This window comes from Sinocyclocheilus grahami, unplaced genomic scaffold, assembly GCF_001515645.1.
Source record: "Sinocyclocheilus grahami isolate Dianchi unplaced genomic scaffold, SAMN03320097.WGS_v1.1 scaffold9.1, whole genome shotgun sequence".
NCBI lineage: Eukaryota > Metazoa > Chordata > Actinopteri > Cypriniformes > Cyprinidae > Sinocyclocheilus > Sinocyclocheilus grahami.
Window position 1 is genome coordinate 826,459 of NW_015505188.1, and position 24,250 is coordinate 850,708.

A 24,250-nucleotide genomic window follows, 5' to 3' on the forward strand; every position below is an offset into this window, starting at 1 on the left:
ATTTTTTTGTGTGAAATGCCAGTTATAGTATGTTTACCCGTTGTTGACATACTGTGGATAATTGACATAAATCCAACACATGATCAACAACAAACGCTCCTATGATACATTACAGTGGTTGGATTTGAATTCTGAGTCATTTCTACGAATCGATTCAATCGAACATTTGTTTCAAAGAATAGGCTTAATGATTCTTTTACCTGAGGACACAATTACGTCGTCATTTTCGTTCTAATAAAGCCACGTGAAGGCACCTGTCGCTGTTTATAAATAATTCAGATCAGTTGTGTGAACCGCTTAACTTATCATGCTCAATCAGAAGATCCGGCTCAAAATAACGATTCGTTCACCTTGAAAATACACAGGGTTGCCAGGTCCGCGGTTTTACGAGATGGTCCTCACCGCAGAACACAAGATCCAGGGGGCGTGGTTGGCTCCAGATCCAACTCCTCCCACCTTACATATACCTAAACCTACCCGTCTCCACCCCCTGATCCCAAAACCCACCCATCTCCACCCCTAAACCTACCCGTCTCCACCCCCTGATCCCCAAACCCACCCATCTCCACCCCTAAACCTACCATCTCCACCCCCTAGATGTGGATCCAACCTCGTCCCCTTGATCTTGTGTTCCGCAGTGAGGGGCTACTTGGTTTTACAGCAAAATATGGCTTATCTTTAACTTGCTTGTATTGAAATATTGCACTCTGTACAATTTATATTACCCATAATAAAACTGTGCTAGACTGGTAAGGAGATTATGTGCAGAAATGTATGGCAAAGACCAAGGAGAAGAGTGGCATCAGAACAAGATCTTAAAACTGTAAATAGTTATTTTCAAGTAGTTAAGAAATATTACCATCCCACCTAATAATTTTATTCACCAGCTGTTAATATTAAGGTAAGATGATTTAATGTATGAAAACAGACTGTGTAAGTTGTAAAATGTGTTCAGTGCACAGAGTAAAATATGTATTTTGCGAATGGGAATCGCATGTTTTAAGTTTTGATCTGTTTTTATACAGTCTACGTTTTTGATATTTGGGCTAGTTTTTAAGCTTGATTTGATAAGTATTGATTTTACGGAGATCTGGCAACCCTTGTAGTACATAACCAGTGTTGCCAAGTCCGCGGTTTTCCCGTGGAATTGGGCTACTTTAACACTGTTGCCGCGGGTGTTTTTTCATGTCCGCGAGTTGAAGCTACTCCAATAACATGCTTTAAAGTATTTACCTTAATACATTATTAATATAATGATTATTAACATAATAATAATAATAGTAACATTTAAATATAATAATATAATACATAATAAAATTATATAATAATAAAAAAAACTAAGCTCTAATATAAATTAAAATGCTAAACAATCTCAAAATCAAGATGTAAACTTAAACCATGTTTCTTTATTGTTTTAAGGATGTACACTAATCAGTCAGTACTCTTAGTTTCTGTTAAGAAAAATATTTAGAAAATAAATAAGCAGAATATTGTGTTTAACAACAGAGACACCAATCATAATTATGGTTACTTTTCAAGAACTATAGCTCAGCTGCCAGAGAATTGCATCAACCCAGAGTCATATGTTTGATTCCTAGGAAACACATGTATACCTTATGTATAAATGTAAATGGCTACAATAATGTTGTGCTATGACAGTAAACAGTCATGTGATATTTTGAACAGGAGAGCATGCCGATGGAGGAGGCTAGGCCTGTTGAATGCCCTCTAGACCGAGAGGAACTGGGAAGGAGCTCATGGTCTTTTCTTCACACTATGGCTGCATATTATCCAGACACACCGACCACAGAACAACAGGGGGAGATGACACAGTTCATCAACCTCTTCTCAAAGGTTTTCCCATGTGATGAGTGTGCAGAGGACCTGAGATCAAGGTTGTCATCATTTATTGTTGTGGTTTTTATGTTTGTCTTTTAGCATTTCAGCAGAAGCATTGCAGTGTTTGCAATTTGTGTTTGGTAGCATATGTTTCAATGATCTTGTGTCTTATCAGACTGAAAACGAATCAACCAGACGCTAGCAGTCGGCACAACCTCTCACAGTGGCTGTGTCGCCTCCATAATGACATCAACATCCGATTAGGCAAGCCAGAGTATGACTGCAGCAAGGTGGATGAGCGATGGCGAGATGGCTGGAAAGATGGATCTTGTGACTGAAAACCTCCAACACAATCATGAACATGAGCAAAATGCAGCCGCACACTGATTCTGTGGACCTGTCCTTTTTGTTGCAAGTGCCACTCAGGAGTCATGCACAAACATGATAGATGTTGACTTTGCACTAATTGATAGAGTGATTTATTCATATACAGTTGTCTGTATTGTGCTTTTAATCAAGAGTTTTGCTGTCTACAAGAGTATGGTGTTATGGCCCATATTGTTTTGTATTATTGAGCTCTCCATGCATATGATTAGCCCAGAGGAAACAGGATGAGCTCTGTAAAAATCTGTGCAACAGCTGGAAACAAAAATGCTTTGTTTAGAGCAGTGATTCTCAGCTTTTTGAGCTCCAAAGCCCCTCATTGTAAGACAAGAACTGAATATTCCCCAAGATATTTCTGATAGTTCTGCTATAAAGACAAAGCTGCTTGTTTAAAAAAAATAATAATTTATTTACAGAAACATGGAATGGCAATTAAATGAATAGCTCACCCAAAAATGAAAATTTGCTGAAAATGTACTCACCCTCAGGCCATCAAGGATGTACAGTAGATGAGTTTGTTTCATTAGAACAGATTTGGAGAAATTTTACATTACATCACTTGGTCACTAATGGATCTTCTGCAGTGAATGGGTGCCGTCAGAATGAGAGTCCAAACAACTGATAAAAACATCACAAGTAATCCACACGACTCCAGACTTTCAAATAATGTCTTGTAAAGCAAAAAGACGTGTTTGTAATAAACAAATTCATCATGAAGATGTTTTTAATTTAAAACCAGATAAAATAGTTCTCTATCCATAATATTGCTTTTTTTTCTAGTGAAAACTTAATGTTATTTTAAATCATTTTAAGCCATCTTGTGGTCCCCTTGGAAGTGTGCTGTGGTTTCCCAGTTGAAGACCAATGGTTTAGACATCTCAATAAATTATTCATATTCAAGAATGGGTAAAACAATGAATTGTTGATCATGTTCAATTGCATCAAGATGCGTTTCTTAAAACAACCAAAACTCAATTCATTTGCATGCTTATTTGCTGTTCACAAATGTGGCAAGGATAGGCTATAGTATTATGTCTTCCCACATTGCTTTCCTTATCATGAAAAAGTCATTTTTATGTATGCATTATTATTGTATGTAAACCTATAATATCGCAGTGTAGAATGATAACGCCAGAGTGCATCACTGTTTTAGAATTGCACTCATTCATATGAAGTATGCTGTGATAGTCAAAAACATTTTCTTTTGTGTCCCTATTGACTTTCATTATATGCAATTTAATATTATCATCTTTTGTGTTCCACTGAAGAAAGAAAGTCGTATAGATTTTGGGTTAACTATCATTTTTATGTGATATTGTTTTGGTTATGGAACTGTTATCTTCAAATATTACCCTTTCCTTGACTAAATATTCTGCATGCCACCCTAAAATGTTCCAGTTGTTTTTGAAGCTGAAGCCCTGCTCTGTGAAGTTAGCGGTCTGCCAGCTGAGTGAGGACGTGAGGTAGTCGGTAGATGGTGTTGTTGAGACAATGTAATACACTGAATCACAGAGAGATTGCGCACGCCCGGGGTGTGTGTGTGTGTGTGTGTGTGTGTGTGTGTGTGTGTGTGTATCTGCCTCGACCCACAGCCCAGAGCCTGAATAACAGTAGGAGGAAAATGGACGGAGTGGGTTCATTTGGTGCTGGGAGAGCCGGTGCTGCGTTCGACCCTATTGCCTTTATCCAACAGCCGCAGACCATCCTTAGAATATTATCATGGGTAAGACATTTATTTACCTACAAATAATCATATCTGCCCTGAACTGAATATTCCCCAAGATATTTCTGATAGTTCTGCTATAAAGACAAAGCTGCTTGTTTAAAAAAAATAATAATTTATTTACAGAAACATGGAATGGCAATTAAATGAATAGCTCACCCAAAAATGAAAATTTGCTGAAAATGTACTCACCCTCAGGCCATCAAGGATGTACAGTAGATGAGTTTGTTTCATTAGAACAGATTTGGAGAAATTTTACATTACATCACTTGGTCACTAATGGATCTTCTGCAGTGAATGGGTGCCGTCAGAATGAGAGTCCAAACAACTGATAAAAACATCACAAGTAATCCACACGACTCCAGACTTTCAAATAATGTCTTGTAAAGCAAAAAGACGTGTTTGTAATAAAAAGGATGTACAGTAGATGAGTTTGTTTCATTAGAACAGATTTGGAGAAATTTTACATTACATCACTTGGTCACTAATGGATCTTCTGCAGTGAATGGGTGCCGTCAGAATGAGAGTCCAAACAACTGATAAAAACATCACAAGTAATCCACACGACTCCAGACTTTCAAATAATGTCTTGTAAAGCAAAAAGACGTGTTTGTAATAAACAAATTCATCATGAAGATGTTTTTAATTTAAAACCAGATAAAATAGTTCTCTATCCATAATATTGCTTTTTTTTCTAGTGAAAACTTAATGTTATTTTAAATCATTTTAAGCCATCTTGTGGTCCCCTTGGAAGTGTGCTGTGGTTTCCCAGTTGAAGACCAATGGTTTAGACATCTCAATAAATTATTCATATTCAAGAATGGGTAAAACAATGAATTGTTGATCATGTTCAATTGCATCAAGATGCGTTTCTTAAAACAACCAAAACTCAATTCATTTGCATGCTTATTTGCTGTTCACAAATGTGGCAAGGATAGGCTATAGTATTATGTCTTCCCACATTGCTTTCCTTATCATGAAAAAGTCATTTTTATGTATGCATTATTATTGTATGTAAACCTATAATATCGCAGTGTAGAATGATAACGCCAGAGTGCATCACTGTTTTAGAATTGCACTCATTCATATGAAGTATGCTGTGATAGTCAAAAACATTTTCTTTTGTGTCCCTATTGACTTTCATTATATGCAATTTAATATTATCATCTTTTGTGTTCCACTGAAGAAAGAAAGTCGTATAGATTTTGGGTTAACTATCATTTTTATGTGATATTGTTTTGGTTATGGAACTGTTATCTTCAAATATTACCCTTTCCTTGACTAAATATTCTGCATGCCACCCTAAAATGTTCCAGTTGTTTTTGAAGCTGAAGCCCTGCTCTGTGAAGTTAGCGGTCTGCCAGCTGAGTGAGGACGTGAGGTAGTCGGTAGATGGTGTTGTTGAGACAATGTAATACACTGAATCACAGAGAGATTGCGCACGCCCGGGGTGTGTGTGTGTGTGTGTGTGTGTGTGTGTGTGTGTGTGTGAATGAGAGTCCAAACAGCTGATAAAAACACCACAGTAATCCACACCACTCCAGACTTTCAATTAATGTCTTGTGTACTAAAAAGAGGTGTGTTTATAATAATAAACAAATTCATCAAGACATTCATGTCAAACCGGGAAAAAATAGTCCTCTATCTACCTTTTCCAGTGGAAAGTAATGTTGTTTGTGTTATTTTAAATACTTTTAAGCCATCTTGTGGTCTCCGTGAAAGTGTGCTATGTGGTTTCCTAGTTGAATACCAATGGTTTAGAGGTCTTAATAAATTACTCAAATTCAAAAAGGGTAAGAATAATAAATTTTTGGTCATATTCAGTTGCATCTAGATAAGCTTCTTAAGCAAGACATTTGCATGTTCATTTGTCTTGCAAGGATAGGCTACAGTATTATGTCCCGAATGCTATAGCTTAGTTTTCTCACATTGCTTCCCTTATCATGAAAAATAAATGTTTATCTATGCATTATCATTTGTGTTAAGACTATAATGAGAATGATAAAGCCAGACTGCATGATTGTTTAGGAATTACACTCATTCATGTGAAGTATGTTGTGATAGTCAAAACAATGTCGTTCCAAACCTGAATGACACTGTTTGTTGTTTGGACCCTAATGTTCTTCACAAAGAAAGTCATAGATTTTGGTTAACTGTCATTTTTATATGAGAATGGTTTGGTTATGGAACTGTTCTCTTCAAATAGTACCCTTTCCTTGACAAAATATTCTGCATGCTCCCCCAAAATGTTCCATTTGTTGGCGAAGTTGAAGTCCTGCTCTATGAAGTTAGCGGTCTCCCAGCTGAGGACGAGATGTCGTCGGTAGATGTTGTTGTTGTTGAGACTTTGTAATGCACAGAATCACAGAGAGAGCGCGCACGCCTCTGACAGGCAGTGCTGGGTGTGTGTGTGTGTGTGTGTGTGTGTGTGTATCTGCCTCGACCCACAGCCCAGAGCCTGAATAACAGTAGGAGGAAAATGGACGGAGTGGGTTCATTTGGTGCTGGGAGAGCCGGTGCTGCGTTCGACCCTATTGCCTTTATCCAACAGCCGCAGACCGTCCTTAGAATATTATCATGGGTAAGACATTTATTTACCCACAAATTATCATATCAGCTTAGAAGAGGCGAGTGTGGTCCTGTGAGAATAATCCAGAACCTATCATAATCATAACATTTTCATCGCGCTTATTTAATAATTAAATAAGGTCACTGGGAAATATGACTCACGTATAGATATCCGTTTATTCGTGAAATCAAAGATCACTTTTGGTTTATATTGACGTATTGATGTCATGAAGCGTATTTGCCTCTGGTGACGAGGTTACTGTGATTCCTTCTAGAATAATAACAGAAAAGCATCAAGCATGTGTATATAAATACACGCGCTCATTCTTGATTCTTTTTGTTGTTTGGTTTATTATGGTGGGATGAACTCGTTTGTAATATACCATTATATTATTATGTATTATTTTTATGCATCGGTCTATCACTAGGCGTGACTTCAAAACAAGAAATAATATTTTAAATATAGGCTATTTGCCTATATAAAAGCAATAAAACGAGTCAATCGGATGCCATGGATGAACGTTTCCCTATTATGCAATAAGGTTTTTCAGTAAGAACATCATTATGGTGTGACCCGAAGCATAGCGAGCTGCCTCATTTTGAGCATCGCATGTGTTCTGTGTGTTGCTTAGAAAGGCTGTCTACTTAGGCAGCCCACTAGGTTTCGAGCCGCAGCCACAGTCTGCTTCTATAGGACCGGCGCCTCGATTCTGATTGGTTGATGCATTACTATAAGCGCATGTACTGTTACTTCCATTTGATTTTATTTCAGACAAACACATCACGTGGACCATTATAGCTTTCTCTTTCAGTCAAAGGCTTTTCTTTCTTGTAAAGATAGGCTTCAAAATAGTATCAAAATCAAAAAACAAAAATATTAAAGTTATATATTAGTGTAAAAGTATAGCCTATCAGCCTGCTATAAAAGTACAGATTAGTAACTTTTGAAAAGATACCGCCTCAAAGATAGTTTGCACCTTTTTTTTCTGTATGCAGAAGAACAATAGTAGGCCCAACAAGTGGAAAATGTTAATTTAGAGGAGTTATTGTCTATTTAGAGTACATTATGTTTATTGAACAGCAGTGTTTTGGTCATGCAGCGGATCTTATGTCTGTGTCAGTTTATATTTCTCTTTCATTTGGCATTGAAATATTTCATTTCTAACAATCGACACCTGAAACATAGATATATTTTCTGGGTAATTAAGAGCAATGTAAGTATGATCATTAACTAACATTACTACATTATTTAATGCTTCGAAGTTTGAAATTGTTCGTTAACAATGTCATGAAAAGTTGTGCTCACCATTTTAAGTTTTTCGCCTTTTAAATTAAGTTTGCTTTTTGTCACAGTATGGCATGTTTCTGTCACTTCATGTCAACAACCTGAACGTAGAATAATAGTATTTATTGTAATGTTACTTTAGTATTTAATGTAATTTATAATGGCTTTAACAGTGCTACCATGAAGAAGAAAAAATACATTAAAACAGGTGTATCATTTCCCTGCAGATCTTCTCAATGGTAGTGTTTGGATCCATAATAAATGAAGGCTACATCAATCATGGCAGTGAGAGGCTCTATTGCGTTTTCAACAAGAACAACAATGCCTGCAACTACGGAACCACCATTGGGCTCATAGCATTTCTAGCATGCATTTTCTTCATTATCCTTGACATGAAGTTCCAACAAATCAGCAGTATTAAAGACAGGAAGAAGGCAGTGATGCTGGACATTGGATTTTCAGGTAAACAATACGAGCATGCCAAAACAGACTGAGACTCTCTCTGTGATGGCTATTGTTAAACTGTGAATTGTTCATGGGGTCTGGCAATGATTCATGATCTCAACAGAAGTACTGTATTGCCTTTAGATGGTTTGTATATATATATATAACCCACTGTATATATATGTAAACATGGGGGCAGTATAGTAAACTATATTGACATTATTACTCTAATATATTCTTATTGTTGTATTTTGTGCATGACTACAGGTTTCTGGGCATTTTTGTGGTTTGTTTGTTTCTGCTTCTTGGCCAACCAATGGCAGCGCACCACCCCAGATGAGCTGCCATTAAATCAGGGCGCGGATGCTGCAAGAGCTGCCATTACCTTCTCCTTCTTCTCTATCTTCACCTGGGTAAATGAGCATAACTATCTCTACACAGAAATTAAAACACATTTCATTGTCATTTTATTAGAGTACCCGCCATTCTTTTTCAAATCTGGAGCTGAAATGGCAGGATATCCAGAATACCAGTCAGTTTCAGTACATTAATAAGTTGTTGTATCATTCATGACCTATCTCATCGACATTAGCTTGTTCTACATACTGGTTTCAGCCCTCAGGGGACATGCGGGCACATATAACAGAATTACTTCCTTTTCCCTTGCTGCCGTGAATGAGGATGAGAATAGTGTTTGGTGGCATGTCCTGATGTGAATGAAACAGTGGAAAAACCTAGGCTATTTCTTACAGTTACTGAACAAGAGTGAAATGTATATCTTGTCTTGATTCTTAGTAATTGTTACATTAGAAATACACACAAACACACACTACCGTTTGGAATAATTTATTAATTCATAATATTGTATGGACATATGATACACTACCATTCAAAGGTTTGGGGTAAGTAAAACATTTTTTAAAGTTTATTTTAATATATTATATATTGTATCTTTTTACTTTTATTCAGCAAGGACACAATAAATTGATCAAACGCGACAGTAAAGACATTTATAATGTTACAAAAGATTTCAATTTCAACTAAATGCTGTTCTTTTGAACTTTCTATTCATGAAAGAATACTGTCATGCTACGCTGTAAATAAATGCATGAAGATGAAGGATTAGAAAGTCTTTAATCCAACAGACAGGGTAACATTGACGAGACCGGACACCTAGAACTGGGGAAAGGTGCAAACGAAAACAAAAGTCCATGTGGTGTGTAAGTGTGACAAATACTAAAAAAAATACAGTCATGGCCAAAAGTTTTGGCAGTGACATAAAATTTGTGTTTTGCAAAGTTTGCTGCTTAAGCTGTTGTGGTGTTCATTCACATTGTTTCTAGATTATTGTGTAGTGATCAGATGCATTTTAAATAATTGCTAAAAGCTTCATTGGCCAAAACAAATTTCACTCTTTTTTGATCCTGACACAAAATGAGCAGCTAACATTAATTGACTAATCATATCAGCGGCACATGTGAAAGTGTGAATGAGTACTAGTCAGGTTAATCACTATCGTACTAATTAGATTGTAAGAGCAGACTGATTGCTATAAAAGGAGGAAAGAAGCGCTTCCAATCATTGTGTTCTTGTTAGCAATGGTTACCTCCAAAGAAACACGTGCAGCCATCATTGTTTTGCATCAAAATGGCCTCACATGCAAGGAAATTTCTAGAAAGAATATTGCACCTGAAAGAACCATTTACCAGATCATCAAGAACTTCAAGGAGAGAGGTTCGACTGCAGTGAAGAAGTCTTCAGGACGTCACAGAGTGTCCAGCAACCACCAGGACCCTCTCCTCCTGAGGAGTCAGCTACAGAATCGTGTCACCAACAGTGCAGAGCTTGCTCAGGAACGGCAGCAGGTTGGTGTGAGAGCATCTGCACACACAGTGAGGCCTGGCGTCAAGAAGGGCAGCAAAGAAGACACTTCTCTCCAAGAAAAACGTCAAGGACAGACTGAAATTCTGCAGGAAGTACAAGGACTGGACAGCAGAAGACTGGTGCAAAGTTATTTTCTCTGATGAAGCTCCCTTCCGACTGTTTGTGACATCTGGAAAATCGATTGTTTGGAGAAGAAAAGGTGAACGCTACCATGAGTCCTGTGCTGTGCCAACAGTGAAGCATCCTGAGACCATCCATGTGTGGGGTTGCTTTTCAACCAAGGGAGTGGGCTCTCTCATAATTCTGCCCAAAAACACTCCCATGACTAAAGAATGGTATCAAAACGTCCTTCATGAGTGACTTCTTCCAACGATCCATGAGCAATTTGGTGATGATCCGTGCATTTTCCAGCATAATGGAGCACCATGTCACAAAGCAAGAGTGATAAAGAAGTGGCTCGAAGATCATTACATTGAAATTTTGGATCCATGGCCCGGCAACTCCCCAGATCTCAATCCCATAGAGAACCCGTGGTCAGTCGTCAAAAGGCGAGTGGACAAGCAGAAGCCCACAAATTGTGATCAACTCTGAGAACTAATAAGGCAAGAATGGATCTCCATCAGTCAGGATTTGGCCCAGAAGCTAATATCCAGCATGCCAGAGCCAATCGCAGAGGTTATGAAGAACAAAGGTCAACACTGTAAATATTGACTCGTTATATTTTTTGCCTTTAAACCTTATGATATGCTTATCATTGTTTTTCAGTATACCATAGAAACGTGGATAAATAATCTACAAATAGTGAAGCAGCAAACTTAGCAAAACACAAAATTGATGTCACTGCCAAAACGTTTGTCTATGACTGTAGTGTTTCTACAAAAATATTAAACAGCACAACTGTTTGACAAAGACATTGATAATAATAAGTCAGTATATAAGAATGATTTCTGAAGGATCATGCGACTCTGGAGACTGGAGTAATGATGCTGAAAATACAGCTTTGCATCAAAGGAATGAATTATATTTAAAAATATATTAAAACAGAAAACTTTTTGAAGTTTGTGCTAATAGAGTTGAGTATTTTAAGTTGTCAGAGTTAAGAGTAGTTATTTTTAAAAAGAGTTTGATACTAATGCGTGACTCATTTGCTTCCTCTTTGTGTTGCAGGTTGGTTTGACCGTAAGAGCAGTGCAGAAGTACATGCTGGGGACTGACATGAGCCTCTTCACCACAGAAGACTTGGATGGCAACCCGCCCGTCCAACCCTACCCCACCATCACAAGCACCGAGCCCGACGACACATACCAGAGCCCACCCTTCACCGAAAACCTGGACCCCAACGCTCCAACCTACCAGGTGCCAATTTACTGAAACGGTGTCTAGCTAAATCCACATGCGATGTCATTGGAGTCAGTGTGGATGGCTGGCGCTGGTCTTCAAACTGAAGTGGTGTGACAATGTTCATAGGTAGTACCGTTCTGTGAACTTCTGTACAAGATTATGTTGATTGTGATTTCACTTTCGTTCGGAATATTACGTGTTAATTTATCAGCTGGAATGAAACCGTTTAAGGGTTATTAGTGTTGTTTAAAAATGAAAAAGGTTATGTTGCATGTGTTATATTTAGAGAGTTATGAAGTGCCATGCATCACAAACAATACCTTATTTATTCAGTTTCCATAATGCTGTTGGGTACTGTATATAAGTGCAATATCTGAAACATGGAATCACCAAAACGTTTGACACATTTAAGTGTTCTCCAACTAAAAGCTAGGTGGTCTTCTTAAAAAGAGGGTGACGTTTCGCTGTAGATAAGGGTGTCTTATGCATCAAAATGTGTAGAAAAGGTGTTCAGTGTTTGATTTAGTGAAGCCACTAAACGTGTTAAGACATAAAGCCTGATTTTATTTTGGAAGGAGTTTTGTAGTTTACAGTGCATGAATACTTCTGACTGTATCAAAATATAAAGATGAACTGAATCCCACTAAAAAGATTTCAAACAAATAAGGATTTTTATCAGAGCCACAATCAGTTGGCATTTTAAAATTGAGGAATACAAACATATCATTTGAAAAAAGTTAAATTGCCATTTAAAATAAATACTTTTTGAATGCATTTACAAACTTGGACAATGACACCAATTGGTATATTTTCAACATTAGAAAGAAGAAGTACAGTACATTCAAATACACTACCATTCAAAAGTCAGTAAAACATTTTGTTTTTAAAAGAAACTAATGCTTTTATTCAGCAAGGATACATTAAAATGATCAAAAGTGACAGTAAAGACATTTTGAATGTTACAAAATATTTCTATTTTAGATAAATGCTGTTCTTTTGAACTTCATATTCACCAGAAAATCCTGAAAACTATTAAGCAGCACAGCTGTTTTCAACATTGATAATAATAAGAAATGTTTCTTGAGCAGCAAATCAGCATATTAGAATGATATCTGAAAGATCATGTGACACTGAAGACTGGAGTAATGATGCTGAAAATACAGCTTTGCATCACAGGAATAACATTTTAAAATATATCAAAATACAAAAACAGCTATTTCAAATTTTAATATAGAATTACTGTTTTTAGTGTATCTTTGATCAAATAAATGCAGCCTTGTTGAGCAGAAGAAACTTCAAAAGATCTTACCAACCTCAAACCTTTTGAACAGCAGTGCATATGCCAGTATTTTACAAAATTATTTGTTTGAGACACTCTTTAGATATTCATCAGTTGGCTGTTGTTTAAAAAAAAAAAAGCTGTTTGGTGACCATCATCAGTGCTTTGTCTGATATGTGGTAGATTTTGGTAATGTTTCTGTGTAACATACACAAATGATAGTGATTGTACTTCAATACATGTAAATGGAGTATGTTTGTGAAAGTGGTCAGGGTCTTGTGTTTCCTGTACTTAACTCTGCACTCCTGTTAAAATGCCTCATGGACCAGTATTATGGGAGAGTTTTGGAGTGATTCACTGAGGTATGTTTTGCTGGATCAAAATTTGCACCTCTACAAAAGTATTATAGATGATGAAAAGATGTGAAATTAAAAGCCTTTAGTTTTTGTATTTGTACCTCATTGAAGGACAAAGTGCAAAATTTGCATCAGTAAAAATGCCTTGACCTTGTCCATGACTCTTTTAAAATACATATTGCATACTGTATCTGCAGGCAATATATCCCATTTTGTGATTGAAAGATGTACACAAAAGATTTGTCGTTGTCAGTCAGAATGTCTTCAGACTGCAGTTGTCAGACATTATGAAAATAAAGATGTTTTTCATGAGTGGATCACCTGTAATGTGCCTTTTTAATGACTCTCACACACCATTGAGATCATTCTGTTCTGAAAGCCACACCCTGTAACATTTTGAGATTTCTACATTTAAAGGAATGGTTCACACAAAAACATTTGCTTTAAATTTACTCACCAACCAAGATGTAGATGAGTTTGTTTCGCCATGGGAACAGATTTGGAGAAATTAAGCATTACACTTGCTCACCAATGGATCCTCTGCAGTGAATGGGTGCCGTCAGAATGAGAGTCCAAACAGCTGAGAAAAACATCACAATCATTTACAGGTCTCCACTTGTAAATTACCGACTTGTGAAGCGAAAAGCTGCATGTTTAAAGATGCGTTTAACTTCAAACTGTTGCTTCCAGCTAAAATACAAGTCCTCTATCCATAATGCTGTATTTCTTTCCACAGTTCTAAACAAACATGTTGGTGGATTGATGTGAGAGGACAAAGACACACTAAACAGAGATCCTTTTTTTGACTGGAGGAAGTATTATGGACTATGTACTCATATTTTGGCCAGAAGCAATGGTTTGAAGTTAAAACACCGTAATGATGGATTTGCTTACAAACACACAGCTTTACGCTTCATAAGACGATAATTGATGGACTGATGGAGTCGTGTGGATTATTTGTGATGCTTTAATCAGCTGTTTGGACTCTCGTTCTGACGGCACCCATTCACTGCAGAGGATCCATTGGTGAGAAAGTGATATAATGCTAAATTTCTCCAAATCTGTTTAAATGAAGAAACAAACTCATCTACATCTTGGATGGCTTGAGGGGGAGTACATTATCAGCATTTTTATCTCTGGGTGAACTATTCCTTCAGTTGCTTCAAATAGTTTATTGTGCTGATATATCTCAATGTTATATAGTTACAAATTTTTAAAAGAAAACTCGAGTTTGTTAAAAGTGAAAAGTAACAACTTAAGATCCAATCTAACTATCTAGAACACCACATATGTCGGATAAGGCATGTTAAAGGCGTAGCTTATTCAAATATCACCCTCCTGTTGCTTAAACGTGTAATTTCTTGCTCCTGTGGAACACAAAATGAGATGTTTGGCAGAAAGTCTCTTTCACTTTTACTGAATGGAAAGGGAATGATCACTAATGTCTTCAGTCCCTAATGACCTAATATATCCTTTTGCGTCCCATGTAATAAAGGGTGTCTTTTCTTAAAATGACAATTTTCATTTTTGTGAGATCTTTTCCTCTGAATATCTCTGTAGTATGTTGCACAAAAAGAAATTGATGAAGTACAAAGACTGGAACTCAAATAACTTCATCTAAAAGGTTGATCATGTTTGACCAGCATTTATTCTGCAGATATGTCCTGACACATCGCAAATTGTTGACTACAGAGCCATGGCACAAATAGCAGTTCCTGAAAGAGAAATGAGAAAAGGTGGCCGTACTGAAGTCTCAACAGTCATCTCTGTAGGAGTGTGAAGATATATTTAAGAGGCACAAGCACAATGGTATTTAACAAAAATCTAATCAAAAACATTTAATGAATTATCCATCTGTACTAATTGGCATTTTAGATAAAACATTCTGTAGTCTGATCCCATCTGCCAACCTTTCAAAATATCCCTCTGATTTTTCTGTATATTTGAAGACAGGTGAAACGTCCTCGCACTGATTTAATTGTGTACAGACAATCACGTGGCCTAAAGAGTACTGAGCCGTGCATTTAGTTCCCTGGCTTGATTGTTTAATTGCAAAATATTTACACAAACAAACAAACATTCAAAAATGTTAATTTGTCAAAAATCAGTTGACAGATCACTGTAGCTTACGGTGAAATGCTATATATTAACCATTTTATTTTTCTGTGCTGTAGAGTTCGTAAACAGAAATGAGAAATGAAAAAAATTCAATTAAACGGCAGGAGCATTCTGAAATAAATAGGTTATTTTTCCAAAGGCAGCCAACCTTACAATTTAATTAAAAAAAAACAAATGACCATGCTAACAGCACTGGAAAAACCTGATGAAAATATGAACTGGAGGAGTAATAAATGAATCAATGTTAGAACTTAAGCTTTCAAGTCGATTAAACCTGGTTCTCTTCAAAACCGCAACAGTTCTTCTTGCACCTTTTAGGATTGATCTTTCCCCTTTGAAAAAAGGTTGTCAAAACTTTCCGAACCGGAACAATCGGAGTAAACATTACCACTGCTGCTCAGACAAGCCCTCATCCTTTCAAGCATCTTTCCTGTGTCACAAGAGAGCCGTGGATGTGCGTCTGCTGGCAGCTAGCTGATAATCTTGCTTATGGCCTGTAAAGAGGGGAAGTCATCATCGCCGATGTGTAGGGTTTTATGGGTGTTGAAGTCTTTCAGAGCCAGCACCTGCTTACAGGTGGGACACACTTGGCAGTCCAGCTCCAGGCTGTTGCTGGTGGTGCCTGTCTGCCAGGCTTTCTTTTTGTTTTTTTTGGCCTTGGAGCCTTGCTGCTGTTTCTCAAGTGCCTTAAAGTCTCCGTGGGCAGTGAGAAGCTCCTGTTGCTTGCGAGTGTCTGGTAGGAGAACCAGCAGCTCGTTGAAGACCCTGTTGAAATTCTCTCCCAACAGCTCCTGGCAGCTTTTGTAGTACTGGACAGCAGGTATTATACCCTGCTCAAGAGGAAAGAGTTTATTAATATCCAATACAGGACAAATATTAGAGATCAATGGAACAATATTATTATGCAGGAGTAATATCAACTACCATAATATAACACTGGATAAAAAAAGATAATTGAAATGATCTTGGTTTGATAGGTACCTGTCTAAATTGGCCTGAATAGTTTTTGAACTCATTGAACTTGGTTTCATCATTTTGAAGGAAATTCTTAATAGACTGAATAAGGTCCATGTTTCTCTGCTGGAAATGTTCAGGTATGAGGTAGGCTCCAATAGCAGGTGTCACTCTGAAAGAAAACACAATGCTTAATGAGATAAAACACTTAAATCACTTCTTTATTTTACATGAAATAATGATCAATTAATAAATTAGAATTTTGGTGAATTTTAAACTATTATCGGTTGTCAAATTTGAATATTTTTTCAAATGTAATGTATTCCTTTAATGGCAAAGCTGTATTTTCAGCATCATTACTCCAGTCTTCAGTGTCACATGATCTTTCAGAAATCATTCTAATATACTGATTTGCTGCTCAAGAAACATTTCTTAATGTTATCTTGTAATATTATTTAATGGAAGTGTAAGGTAAAATAAATGTACATCAAATGTTTAATTTCAGCAATTATTTGTATATACAGAGACCCAAAAATGGTGCAATATAGAAAATATTGTTAAACAATAAGATTAAGAGTATCTGTACATTTTCTGGTTGTCAAATAAAGTTTGTAATAAATAAGATGAACTGTAACTGTGGCTACACTGATATGACAGCTGAACTTCAGGAGAACTGCCAAAAAATAAAAAATAATAATAAATTATATTAGGGCACTTTATCAACATTCTCTCCGATACTGGCTCTGTAACATTAAGACTATTAAAAAAAAGAAAAGAAAAAAAAAAAAAAAAAACACTGGTTGACATCTATCACAAATAGTCAACTTTCATATACTCAAAATATAACAATGACTCAAACGGAACACCCCCCACATCACGTTCTCTAACCTATTAACAGCAGGCATTGATGATTCCACTACATTACTGTTGAGCGGGACGCCAGTGAATCCTGGGGGAGGTTTGCTGACAACAGGCCCAAGGCCAGGAGGAGGAGGCGGCAGCACACTCTGAGTGCTCTTCAATGGAAATGCACTTTTAAAGCCTGAAAACACAAGTAAGCACTTATGAGCAATGTCATTTTGGGCACTGCCTCTTTTAGGAAAGGAACCCGCTTACCAGGTGGAGGTTTTCTGGAGATAAGAGCAGGAAATTCCTCCTCCTTGGGTGGAGGAGGTTGGTCGGTTATCGGCTGCTTTCGAGAGGAAGGGATATTTTCAGGAAATGATGTACAGGACAGTGCTTCTGCTGGCTTCTCTGTGAGTCCATTAATAAAAGAGTTTGTTTTGGAGGGGAGACTGTTGTCTGGTGGCTTTGTCTCAGGAACGTTCTCTTTGTGAGCCATTTTGGACACGGACTCGGGAGTGTGTGAGGGAGAATCCAGAGATGAAGTTGTGGCATGCTTCTTTTTCTTATTGTTTTTGGCGTTGGGCTGAGATGAGCCACCTTTTACCGTCAACAAAGTGGAGATGTCAAGCATAGTCGGTACCGTGCGGATCTCCTGAGCTGTTTTACCGGTCTGGGGGTCCTCGTCATCCGATGAGGACGGACATTTGATTTTAGGTGGAGCTTTGTGGGTTTCAGTGGAGGTGAGCTTCTTTTTGCGGCGAGATGAGGAGGCAGTGAGAGGCTGAGGCACACTTCCACTGGGCAGCGGGTCACTGGCGGACAGTATGGATGAAGACACCGTAGGAGCTGTTTTGGTGGGCAGAACCACAGGTTTATTGGAAACCACCACAGGTTTGCTTCCGGCTTGAGACCAGGCTGATGTGGTGTTTGATTGAGGCTTCAGTGGTTTGATCTTGGAGACCAGTGCAGGAAAGTCCTCCTCCTGGAAGGACGAATGTTTCTTGGGTTGACTTGTGTATGCAGGTGTCATTGGAGCGGAAACAACTGAGCAAGACAAGCTTGGGAAATCATCTTCCTTCAGAGAGACAGAAGTTTGTTTGATCTTGCTGCAATGATAGGGAGACATTGTAAAATACTGATCTGATTCAATTAAACTCAATGTTTGATACCAGATTTTTAATGCTTGCCCATGATGCTCAAATCTTTCTTGCTGTTGCATATACCCACCACCATGAGCCCACTCAATCTCAAATCAGATCATTTGACCTGCAGAAATAACTTGAGTCCAGGGATGTTCATTTAGTTTTTTTTCCTAACCGACGCTCGTTAACCGATTTTTAACCATTAACCGACAAGTTTATTTAAAATAAGAATTGAATTAAATTAGAAAGGATAAGTTTCTGTGACCCGTTAAAATACTAACATTTGTTTCCCGGGGATTAATTTTACATGCGCAAAAAGCAGCAAACAACAGAACATGAGGATTCACATGGTCTTCATATCACATCGCACCTGCAGCGCTTCTAAGAGTGGAGAAAAACATAATAAAGCTAGGCTGTGTATGTATGTATGTATATATATATATGCGTGTATGTATGTATATACAGTGGGTACGGAAAGTATTCAGACCCCCTGCATGAGGATTCACATGGTCTTCATATCACATCGCACCTGCAGCGCTTCTAAGAGTGGAGAAAAACATAATAAAGCTAGGCTGTGTATGTATGTATGTATGTATGTATATATATATATGCGTGTATGTATGTATATACAGTGGGTACGGAAAGTACTCAGACCCCCTTAAATTTTTCACTCTTTGTTATATTGCAGCCATATGCTAAAATCATTTAAGTTAATTTTTTTTCCTCAATGTACACACAGCACCCCATATTGACAGAAAAACACAGAATTGTTGACATTTTTGCAGATTTATTAAAAAAGAAAAACTGAAATTAGGCCTATTTCTGAATGAAAGAATAAAATGCGACTTGTACGCAATTTGTTTTTTTCTCTCTAAAAAAAACAAAAAAACAATTTGTTTTACACGTAGCGTATTTTAACCATGCAGCAAACCTTTTTTAATATTTTGATAAATTACTGAAAAAAAATAAATAAATGACTATTTAAACTGTTTAACTGATTGTATTAATCGGTCAAAATTCTTGCGGTCGGTTAACCGGTTAAAACGAACATTTGTGTCTGCTCTCTGACATCATTTCCTGATTTGTTCTGCATATTTTTGCATGTTGATTGCACCATACTACTTTGATTTGGCAGACATAATAAAAGATTACGCCAAAGTACCTAAGGATTAATTTTTACGAATTCAGAGGCCCCTTTCTTTCATTAAGATTACATTTTGAATTTATGCCCATTTAAATACAAAAACAAATCAAAACAGAGAAATATTAAAAACATTGAAAGCAGTGTATGTTTTGCATGTTGCTTCCACCACATGACTATGATTTGAAGGACAAAAGCAATTTTTATGAAATAATAATGATTTTAGATTTTAGTTAGTTTAGCATTATTTATATAATATTATTTAAGACGGTTATATCAGCCTGACATTTTTGACTTTATGCCTCCCCAAAAACTTTTCTATACATTTCAATAGAGACATTTAATAAATAAATAAAATATATATATTTCACAGAAAGCGATGCATTTACATCACTGAACAAATCTGAATTAATACATCTGGACAAAATAGATCATCAAGAATGCAAGCACTAATAAAAAACAAATTATATTAGCATTCCTTCATGGAAAAAACAAAACAAAAAGGTGACCATCTTACTAAAAACAGGACAAACATACCATTGAATAGGGGCTGGAGGTGCAGCTGCCCCTAAAACTGGAAAGTCCTGACCAGCCAAAGAGGCATTACTCTTCACTGATCGAGCTGAAATATATTCAAACGTGCAATTTCATCAACTTCCAAAAGAAATAAATATATAAACATACAATAATTTACCATATTTTCGACTGCCATACCTTGCATTTCGTTCGTCTGCTTGGCAGTGCCTCTGCTGTTTCTTATGTCATCAGGCTCCATCTTTTCTTCTTTGCGTGGCTTCTGAATACTCCTCTCTTGCACATGGCTTCTCTCTTCCTGGTGGCTGGCCATCGAGGCTCGCAAAGCAGCAGCCATTTCTCGGTCCTCTTCCTCGCTGAGGACAACAACTCTCTCAGTCTTCCATGAGCTCTCTTGCATGTTAGAATGCAGTACTGATGAGGACCTACCGATTATATCTCCAGCTCCTGACATTCTGCTGTCCTCCAGGAGCTCGTCCTCTTCCTGGTCTTCCCTGTCTGTTGAAGCGATCCACTTCCCCATAGTCATCGCCACCAACTATTAGACCTAAAAAAAAAGACATCCAAATGGGCTTGATTAAGGCATTCGGCCCCTAAATTATATCCAACTCGCAGAAAGAGCAAATTCAGCTTTACCGTCATTTCTTCGTTGCTGTCTGTGTGCATAGTTGAACTGAATGTCGATTTGGCGATTCTGCCGTGCCTCAGCCCGGTTTTTGCTGTGGGCAGCAGCTTTGTGAGCCTTATAGTCAATCTCTGTGCGGAATGCGTGAGTGAACTGCTCTGTACTGCAGCGGCCCTCCACACAGAGATAATGGCTCTCTCTGAAGTGCTCGCTGAGGTACTGGTAGTCACTATAGGACAAAAATAAAAGTAAATTTTAAATTAAAGTACATTTAAATGAAGTAATAATGATTTTGTAGCTCCGCTGACACTAGTAGTGCCCTATGATTGCTATGCTGCAGAAAACATGGACGGAATTGCAGAATCCAGTCAAAAATGGAATGTATAACACGGGAGCTGCTATATAAAGATATACTGAAGTATATTTTATTGCGGTAAAGTGGAACTATTGCAAATATACTTCAGGTACACTTTAAATATCTTGCATTTAAAGACTGATACTTGACTAGGGTAAGTTTCCTCATTTCAATAAATCTTATATGATTTTTTTTTTATTACCAAAAATGTTGCTTAACCATTAAAGCCGAGTCTAGAGAAATATAAAAAAGGGAAGAGAAAACCCCCACAGAAACCAGAAAACTTAATCCGGAATTTGGGGGGGGAAAAAACCCAAAATGGATTTCATATAGGCCCTACACTAGGTTCACAACCACTAATTTTCATTTACATGCTTAATTATTTTAGGTCTACACCACCCCTTCCAATCTGATTGAAAATTTCATTCATTCAGCTCAAATGGATGGATTGAGGTGTTTACATGAAAGGCTTTTAGTCAGATTGAGCCATCAACTAGGTGTATGCAAACATAGCCACAGTGAGTTGCACCTGGAAATAAACAAATGTTAAGAAGTAAAAAAGTGAACCTTTTACCTGTAATACTCCTGAGCTCCATCTGCATCACAGAAATGGCAGAAGTAATGATCTCGCCGCAGGTGCTTCAACAGCTCATCGTTGTCCAGGTATCGATCGTCGCAGAATTTACAAAGCGGATGCCCACGATGTGAAGTATCATCCGGGTCCCCTTGGGTTCGATGACGAGCCAGGTCTTTCCGATTGTACCATTTCCGCTCGTACGAGAATATCTGTACATGGAGCAAACTATTACTTGTAGGAATAAGGAGTGTGCAAACGAAATAATAATTAATTAAAATGCAATACTCTACCTTCAGGTGCTTTGCACATAACTTGCAGCAGAAGAGTTCATGTTGTTTTCGCATATGTTGCTCTAATTCTTCAAATTTGGAGAACACTTTTGGTTCTGGGCATTGTGGACATTCATGTAACAAAGTCTTCCTGCATTTGTTGTAAAAGATAAAAAGAGTTTGTAAGCAAACTTCAAATATTGTTGTAAACTGCCGAAAGATAACGTCAGTTGTTTACACTGTCCATTTCAATTAGTTGATTCAAAACTAATTCAACTCATGTCAACTTCTAAAATGTCACAAAGTTCGTAATTTTTTATAGATTCAAGTATTCTCACAACATAAATGTAGGTAAATATTACAGCTTATTATTGTGAACTGTTACATATTTGTCATAATACAATGTGTTTTGGTAGCATAGTTTTTAAATATATTTTCCCTTGTGATTCTTCCGGGAAAAAATGTGGGACTCCAGCCTTGATTATTTTCAACAGAATTCATCTTGTAATTTTATAAATACATTAAATCTTTTCAATCTAAAATGAATGTTCAGTTAAAAAAAAAAAATACTGAGCAAATACATTAATATATATTGCATATTGTCGAAAGGCTAAACAAAACGGAGATAGTAATATATATATTTTTTTAAAGTTCATACCTGAACTGTGCATACATCTTTCCATCTGCAAAATATATGTCATACTTCTTCTCACACTGATATTGATGAATGTGAAGAGCGGCAAAGGGTTCAGGTTTCTTTATGAAGACCACCTGGAAAATTAGAATAAATAAATAAATATTTTGTTTAATTACAGAAGAGACATTTTTTAAAGAATGGAAGACTTCCTTACAGAGCATGAACAACGTTGTCAATTAAGCAAAAAGTTCTAAAAGCAAAATATTTGACATTTTCAGGCTTGCTGATTAATGTAACGTTAACTCTCGACTGTCGCGTCTCACGGTGACAGGCTGTCAGAGAAAGCACACGTCTAGCAGATTCTAATGGAGTTATCTGAAACTGATTACATTCTGCTGAGCCTTCCCAAAATCATGTCTAATTACATATATATATATATAAACACTTTGAACTTTGTTCCTGATACATACTTGCCTGTCATATATGCTAACCCACGTAAAGTAAACGACACCGTGAAGGAACAGCGTGTCACGGGAAACGTGAGGTAATAACTCACCACTTCTACACTAAACCAGCTCACTTATAAACTACAATCAAAAGAAGTCAAACAACTGCCTCAAGTTAACTTCTGAAAGACACACCTGAGCTAAACGTTCTCTTGACAACTCATCTACATTGCTAGCGACGCGACAAGCACGGCCGCTCCTCTTACAAACGGACTCGCTGGTGCACCGGGAGCGGTGTAGTGCTGTTTGCTGTGTGTTTCTATGGTGTGTAAAGCAGCCGAGGCCTGCGCTCGCTGCTGGAGGAGGAGAGGCGGCGGCACCTTGTCTAGCTGCTCCCGGCAGACGGCGCAGTATTTCTGCTCGCACAGCACCCGCATCTTGGTGGAGCAGCGGTAACACACCGGGTGATCGCATTTCCCCACCGCGAACATGTCGATGTCCTGGCAGCACAGCACACATGTGCTCTCCGCGTCTTTCTTCGGGGTGTATTCCATACTGAGAGAAGGCACTGGCTGTGTGTGCTCGCGTTTTCTCGGTATGATCCGTATGGATTTGCAGGGCTTGTAAAACGACAGTACGGGTAGCGAGGCCGGGCGAAGCGCGCTCCAGTGTGCGTAATCGTTCAGCGCAATGCATTATGGGGACCAATAGCCGTAGACAGGAAGAGCTTTTATTATGACGCACCGGACTTTTATACCGCATACCTTGCGTGAATTAAATGCTAATGATATGATAATTCTATTAATATGATTGATTATTATAAAGATGAAGAAATACGTGCTTATATTAATATTAAAATAATATAATTATATCAATACACTTTAATTAGATGAATTAATAAACAAATATAATAAACAATATTACGCATTATTAATATAGTTGTTGTAATAATAATAGCAATAACAATAGTGTTCATTATATTAATATTAAAATATTATAATTATATCAATATGGGTTAATTAAATGATTTAATAAAAAATAATTTATTAAACTATGATTTATTATACATTAACTTTTGGCCCATTTCATCTCATAAAACAATGGACAACATAATTTTTTAAATAATATATTGACTTGATATATAGTAAAATAATTTATAATAATTACCAAAATAATATTAATATTTAATAACATTAAACGTTCTCATTTTGTTCGCATTTTGTTATCATCTCTGTTACTCTGTGTTATTTTACATACAGTATCTCACAGAAGTGAGTACACCCCTCACATTTTTGTAAATATTTTATTATATCTTTTCATGTGACAACACTGAAGAAATGACACTTTGCTACAATGTAAAGTAGTGAGTGTACAGCTTGTGTAACAGTGTACATTTGCTGTCCTCTCAAAATAACTCAACACACAGCCATTAATGTCTAAACCGCTGGCCACAAAAGTAAGTGAAAATGTCCAAATTGGGCCCAATTAGCCATTTTCTCTCCC

General features: G+C 37.2%; 3 protein-coding genes across 4 annotated transcripts; 2 read left to right on the forward strand and 1 right to left on the reverse strand.

Annotated features, from left to right (window-relative positions):
* Positions 1-1,689: 1,689 nt before the first annotated feature.
* LOC107592748 (FAD-linked sulfhydryl oxidase ALR-like) lies at positions 1,690-2,727 on the forward strand. Its single transcript, XM_016282303.1, has 2 exons — positions 1,690-1,895; positions 2,015-2,727. The coding sequence occupies exons 1-2, from the start codon at positions 1,693-1,695 to the stop codon at positions 2,175-2,177; spliced, it is 366 nt and encodes a 121-aa protein (XP_016137789.1). The 5' UTR covers positions 1,690-1,692; the 3' UTR covers positions 2,178-2,727.
* Positions 2,728-3,772: 1,045 nt separating this feature from the next.
* On the forward strand, positions 3,773-12,353 carry LOC107591648 (synaptogyrin-3-like). Of its 2 annotated transcripts, none has more exons than XM_016280878.1 (4): positions 3,773-3,946; positions 8,027-8,261; positions 8,511-8,656; positions 11,295-12,353. In XM_016280878.1, the coding sequence occupies exons 1-4, from the start codon at positions 3,845-3,847 to the stop codon at positions 11,496-11,498; spliced, it is 687 nt and encodes a 228-aa protein (XP_016136364.1). In that variant the 5' UTR covers positions 3,773-3,844; the 3' UTR covers positions 11,499-12,353. The 2 variants fall into 2 exon arrangements, with proteins under 2 accessions (XP_016136364.1, XP_016136356.1); XM_016280870.1 differs by lacking the exon at positions 3,773-3,946 and adding an exon at positions 6,367-6,527.
* Positions 12,354-15,307: 2,954 nt separating this feature from the next.
* On the reverse strand, positions 15,308-23,455 carry LOC107591665 (zinc finger protein 598-like). Its single transcript, XM_016280888.1, is given in 13 exon segments — positions 15,308-16,051; positions 16,203-16,347; positions 17,064-17,217; positions 17,292-18,127; positions 19,842-19,926; positions 20,019-20,194; positions 20,268-20,385; positions 20,475-20,692; positions 21,393-21,604; positions 21,686-21,815; positions 22,323-22,435; positions 23,128-23,373; positions 23,375-23,455. Coding segments are annotated over 13 exon segments (2,862 nt in total). The 5' UTR covers positions 23,444-23,455; the 3' UTR covers positions 15,308-15,691.
* Between the last annotated feature and the right edge of the window lie 795 nt (positions 23,456-24,250).